Raw genomic sequence first — 6,000 nt, 5'->3', positions numbered from 1 at the left:
TGTTTTGCAGCATTATTATACTTAAGGACCTACCTGAAGATACTTGCTCTCTTACACGGAATCGCGCAATTAATCGGCTGCCTTCAGCTACGCATTTGTTCAACCCTCAGGGCCCCGCCGCTGTCCCGCTGCACCGAAGACAGGAACCTGCTGAAGTCATCGGTCAGCACCTGTGCAGAACAGGTGTGCGACTGCGTGGCTTCGGGCGATGGCGACGTCAAGAAGTGCATGTGCAGTGCCATCGAGGGATTCGTGTCCACCTGCAAAGCAGCTGTGCGAAGCCAAATTGCGTCAGAATGGAGACTGTCTCTTGGATGCGGTGAGCAACAGTTGGTACTTGCTGTATATCGGGCCGTCATCGTTCGTGCACGCGAGGGCTGCACTGCTGGTCTGAACCGTCGTATAGTTGCATGAGACAGCGTGCGGAAGAAGGCGACTTGCTTCCTGAGCTCGTTGAGTGCGTATCCAACTGCATGTATATCTCAAGGTGCACCGAGCGTATGCATCGCATGCGCGTTTGCCCCTGCCGTGTACCTAGCATATGCTGAACCTTCGTTCGAAATGCCCGTGCTGGAGAAGGACACGTAGCTTCGTAAACGGTCAGAAGCTTATGCGGAATCTTCCTCTCGTCGAAATTACTGCTTGGCTTTTTCTTTTGCTGTGCACTTGTTTGGGTCTGTTGATTATATATAGCGTTGATTATATATGTAGGTCACTCACATTCGCACTGGCAGATGAGCACGAACTTTGTACCGATGTATTTACCAATGCTGTTTCATTTCGCGCTTTCCACGCTTGTCAATGGTAAGAGATGCCAAGAGACGTTTTGCTCACGTTAACTGTAGGATCGGCAAGCCGTGAACTGAACGGCTGATTATAAGAGTTTCATCGAATGTACGGAATGCAGCGTTACGAAATCAATACGCTCGCTGCAGCATATAACCAAGGTGCTTTTGCCGCTGAGGCTAGAAATTGTGAATTGATTTTTGCTATATATAATGGCGAAACAGGCCGCTTACGACGCCCGATTTGTAGAGGTATAGCTGTTGTCGTTTTGCTACGGGGCTGTCGAGTGAATATACCTTAAGTTCCGATGAGTGTGTACAAGCGTTGCATCGGTAATGATGTGCGCCCACGCAATGTCCGCAGCACCCGAGTGTCCGGCCGGCATGGAGTGGCGCGAGTGTGGTCCTTCGAGCGAGTGCGAGCCCACGTGCGACAACGTGCATCGCAGCAAGAATGCCGCCGACGAATGCCCCGAAGAGTGCGTGGCCGGCTGCTTCTGTCCACTGGGAATGGTTCGCAGAGGGGACGCCTGCGTGCCTCCAAGCATGTGCCACGACTGTGAGTCCCGTTTATTGTGTTCTCTCCTTCTGCACTTTTTTTCCTTTTCTGTGCTAGAGTATGTCGCAATCACAATCTGCGTTGAACTCCCAATCGCAGTCCCAATAGACCAGAACACAGCGAATTCCATGCGCATCGCCATATTTGCATCGCGCGTCGCGCCGTCTATCGCACACGCGACGAAACAACACGCGCGGGCTGCCACGCCAGCAGACGCTACACAGAGCAAACGTGAAACTTCCGAAACTCAGCCCGTCGGAGAGCGTGTTTCGCGTCTTTTCTAGCCTGGACATTTTCGCTGATTTTATTGGAACATCAAGAACATCTTCCTCGTGCAAGTCCACAATGTATACAGTACGTGCTGAGTGGGCTGCGGAAGCAACCTCGTCAGATACGTACGCTGTTACATTTGTAAAAAAAAAAAAAAAAAAAAAAAAAACGTTCTCGCTGTAGTACGCGTGAATCGTAATTGCAGTGCAGCTCGCGAAAGAGTGAAACGATGTTTTGTTGCCCCATATTACAAGTTGTGCACAAAGTTTTGTGAAAGCTCATCATTTCAGCATGCATCGCGTAATAATTAGAGTACGCTTTACGGGTAGTTTCGCGGAACGTAATTTTTGTTTCACGGGCGCTCTTACAATAATGCGTCTTGCTCACAAAAGCGTGCTATCAGAGAGTATAACCTGAAGTATCGTTCAGTGATCCCTTTTGGAAGCTACCTGCGCTATTTTATTCTTGTAACGATGGCGCTTTACAAGCGAAACTGTGCTACTCTTAGTTAAGCCGGTTAGCTACGCCTGCGACGTAAAGGACACTGGTGCGAGTACTGTTTACTTACGTGCCAATATATGTATTATGTGCAGCTGGATGCCTCGTGTCCAAATAAATTTGGGGACGTCAAACACTGAAATGAAAGCACGAAATTCTGGCCAGCTGTTGAGGAGCACCGTGCCATTTATTACCTTTTGAAGACGAAATCTCGAAGGCGTGGATGCCATCAAAAGCAGTAAAGCTTAATACTACGTTGAAAGTGGCAAAGCATGCTGATTGCTTGTGCTTTAAAGCACTACCTTGCCCTAGATTTTCGTCAAAGGAAACGCTCAAAGGTATGAAGTGCACCCCCACACAAAGCTCACGCCTGCCTTCAACCCAGCTGCGTATCACGCAAATTAGGTTCGCAAAATGAAATAGGTGGGCATCACACTGCAGAATACACGCTGTTAGTGTACTTACTCGCGCATTTTCACTCGGCTCCTAGTTTTTTTGCTTGAATCACAGTTATCCACTCGCGGCGAAGCTGAAAACACCGCACCGGCACTATTTCCGTGGCGCGTCGTAATCGTCGCAGACAACGCTAATATCCTCTTGTTGCGCAGCTTGTTTTGGCATCCAAAGACGACGCAGTAGTGCCCAGACGAGCTCTTATACGCTGAAGCGGCGTGAACGGGTACTTTTTCGCACTTTAAAGCCTCAGAACTGCAGCTTGCCCTGTTTACTTGGTGCAGCCCGCGCGCGCCTTGGCACCCGCGCAGCCCGGCGTCTGGGTGCGAGACAGGCGTGCTCTGGTGTATATCGCATTCCCAACGGGAATGGGAAGCGGCACAGGCATGTGAAGTGACGGTTTCTTCAATTACACATTAATATACTCCGACTTATCCGTCGTGCCGCATTGACCACAAGCCCCAATATCCGCGTTTACGCAGGCGTCTGTCGAGGCCACGGCGATCCCAACTACATCAGCTTCGACGGCCGCACGTTCGACTTCCAGGGCAACTGCAGCTACGTCCTGGCGCAACACATCTCGGGCGACAAGTCGCTCGACTTCCAAATCGTGGGCGTCAACGTCGAGTGCCCCGAGGAACCCCGTACGACCTGCACGCAAGGCATCATCATCAGCTATGGCGACAACCATGTCAGGGTCTCCAGAGGACAGAGAGTACGTGCCGCGACAATGTTCCTCATACTACTACCTACAGGTGTTTTTTATTGCGATAGCAATTATATGCTACAGTCGAACCCGACTATATGGAACTCGGTTAAATCGAATTGTTCTTTATATCGAACTATTTTCGAACACGACAATGCTTAAACGTCAATGCATAGGAAAGTTCACGGCTACATCGAACAAAAATAACCAGAACTCATATCGAATATCAGGCAGTGCTATACGCCCCGAGAAGTTGGCTTTCCCTCACAAAGAATTGCTTTTCCCCACGGAAGAGGACTTTCCCGAAAGCAATCGGAAGACTGCCAGGTGTGATTAGGAGGGCGCCATGCAGAGCGAGTAGAAACCATCGCTTGCCATCGCGTGCTTTCTCCCGTGATTCCTCGTCGTCGATGTTGTCGTGCGGCGGTGTCGCCGTTCGCTTCTCAGCTCCCTTTGTTATCGCAATGACTGCCGTTAAACGAAATAACCGGGCTATTCTCCACGAAGCTGGCGATAATCAACGCAGTCGAACGCGGATAAAAGGCCGATAGTGCCGCTGCGTAAACCATCCCAAGAAACACTGTGAGTATGATACTGAAAACTGACGCCAATATTACGGACAAGGCGGCTGAGGCTTGCAGCGTCCGACGAGTACGCATAGCTGCGCTTGAAGATGTTAAGTCGCTGTATACATCGATACCGTATTTTCTAGCCTACAACCCGCCTCTGCATATAACCCTCACCACCAACTACAAACCGCGGAAAAATAAAAACTAAAGAACTTTCCCGCGTATTGCCGTAGGCCGCCTTCCTTGCACTATTGTGAAGCAGTGCCGTGAAGTCAACTTGCGCACCAGAATTAACGCCGAAAATAAGGTAAATTTCTTTAAACTTTTATGTCGAATTATACGATATATCAAAGTAATTCCCGTTTTTGAGCGAGTTTGATGTATCCTGTTTGAAGAAAATCAGCGCACAGAAAAACGAAGACTTCTTTGTCTTCGTTTTTCTCTGCGCTGATTTTCTTCAAATATGAATACGCACCAACTCTCCCAACTAGCTATCTTGTTACGATATATCCTGGTTCCACTGTATTATATAATATGCGCCGAGAGAAACTATACTCATAATGTCTAATTATATTGTGTAATTGAGGAATTATACTGTGTTTATGCAGTATACAGTATTTGTTTTATTATTTATCAAATACCCACAGCGCCTTCATAGGCATTACAGCGGGGGGGGGGGGGGGGGCAGGGGCGTAGCCAGGGGGGGGGCTTATGGGGCTTCAGCCCCCCCCGAAATTTTTCGTGCTCTCATACACCACCAACCAGCGGCGTCACCCGGGTGGTGGGATTTATTGGGCTTCAGCCTGATTATCATTTATTTAATTATTTATCTTTTTATGACCCTCAAAATGTTAGCAGAAGCAAGTTTGATATCGGGCTCTACACAGATGGCTCAAAAGTGGATGATGACACAAAACATCAACTGCTAGCTTCTCCTTGGATTCCTCCGCCATGCTATATGTTTAAGTCTATGAACGATTTTAAGCAGAAACGAATGTTTACGTGGCTTGGCTGGACAGGTACCGATGGCTTAGCTTCTCAGCGCTTTAAGAGGGTGCGTTTTGCCGAGTGTGTGTCCTTTTTAGCAGAAGTGAGATTGGCAAGGGCCAACATGCGCGCACTAAGGCCCTCGTATCCAAGCCATTTCAAAAGTGGAAGCACGCCCTCGAAGTCTTCGGTGCACATGAAGTCACTAAATATCACACTGACGCTCATCTGGTAGCCGATAGTTTTCTTCAAACCTTCTCAGGATGTGTGCCCAGTGTTGTTGATCAGCTGGACCACGGCAGGCAAATTCAAATAAGAGAGATCCGAAGGAAGTTACAGCCTATTGTTGAGACAGTTCTCTTTTGCGGGTGGTAAGGTGTGGCTCTCCGTGGACATAGAGACAGTGGTCCCATGGATTCAAGCACAGCCTCCTCTACAAATACAGGCAACTTCAAAGAGCTGCTTCGCATGCGCGCGGATTGTGGCGACACAGATAAAAAAAAGCATTTGGAAAGTTGCCCAAATAAGGCCTCATATTTTAGTTTATATGTACAAAACCACATTATAGAAATCTCTGCTGCAATCATCAAGGAAAGCCTAGTCGCAAAAGTAAACGCTGCAGGCTGCTTCTCCGTACTTGCTGATGAAACGACGGATGTTGCGGGTATCGAGCAGCTTACTCTTTGTGCAAGGTACCTTAATAAGGATGCGAACGGAATCGAAGAAGTGTTCTTAGGCTTTGTGCCAATTCACGACCAAATGGCCGGGCCCTGGCCGACACCATCATAAGGCTCCTTATAGAAATGGGAATTAACATGCAGCATCTCCGTGGTCAAGGCTACGGTGGTGCAAGTTCGATGGCCGACAAAACGAATGGTGTTCAAGCTGCTGTCCGTGAGAAATATCCAGCCGCACTCTATGTACTCACTGCGCGTGTCACTCCCTTTATCTAGTTGTGTGTGCAGCATGCTCCATCACAGACATTCGAAACTGTTTTGGGACTCTGAAGGCGACGTCAGCCTTTTTCCGTAAATCTTCTAGCCGCTCACACGTTTTGCGAAAAGTGATAAGTTTGAGCTGTCCTGAGCCTACAAGGCAGCGCCTTTTGGGACTATGCGAAACGCGCTGGGCCGAGAAGCACGATGCAGTGCTTTCATTTGTGAGCCTCTTTGA

The 6,000-nt window shown here is 48.7% G+C and overlaps 1 protein-coding gene across 1 annotated transcript in view; it reads left to right on the top strand.

Annotated features, from left to right (window-relative positions):
• LOC119386050 (hemocytin-like) overlaps nt 1-6,000 on the top strand; it is a 93,872-nt gene that overhangs the window by 68,540 nt on the left and 19,332 nt on the right. Inside the window, exons 45-47 of the mRNA XM_049414208.1 lie at nt 11-319; nt 1,150-1,344; nt 3,048-3,280. Coding sequence (XP_049270165.1) covers nt 11-319; nt 1,150-1,344; nt 3,048-3,280 — 737 coding nt within the window. The remainder of the gene's footprint in view (nt 1-10; nt 320-1,149; nt 1,345-3,047; nt 3,281-6,000) is intronic.

This window comes from Rhipicephalus sanguineus, chromosome 3 (genome assembly GCF_013339695.2).
Source record: "Rhipicephalus sanguineus isolate Rsan-2018 chromosome 3, BIME_Rsan_1.4, whole genome shotgun sequence".
NCBI lineage: Eukaryota > Metazoa > Arthropoda > Arachnida > Ixodida > Ixodidae > Rhipicephalus > Rhipicephalus sanguineus.
Note: the sequence above shows the minus strand (reverse complement) of the source record. Positions and strands in the feature narration are given on the sequence as shown.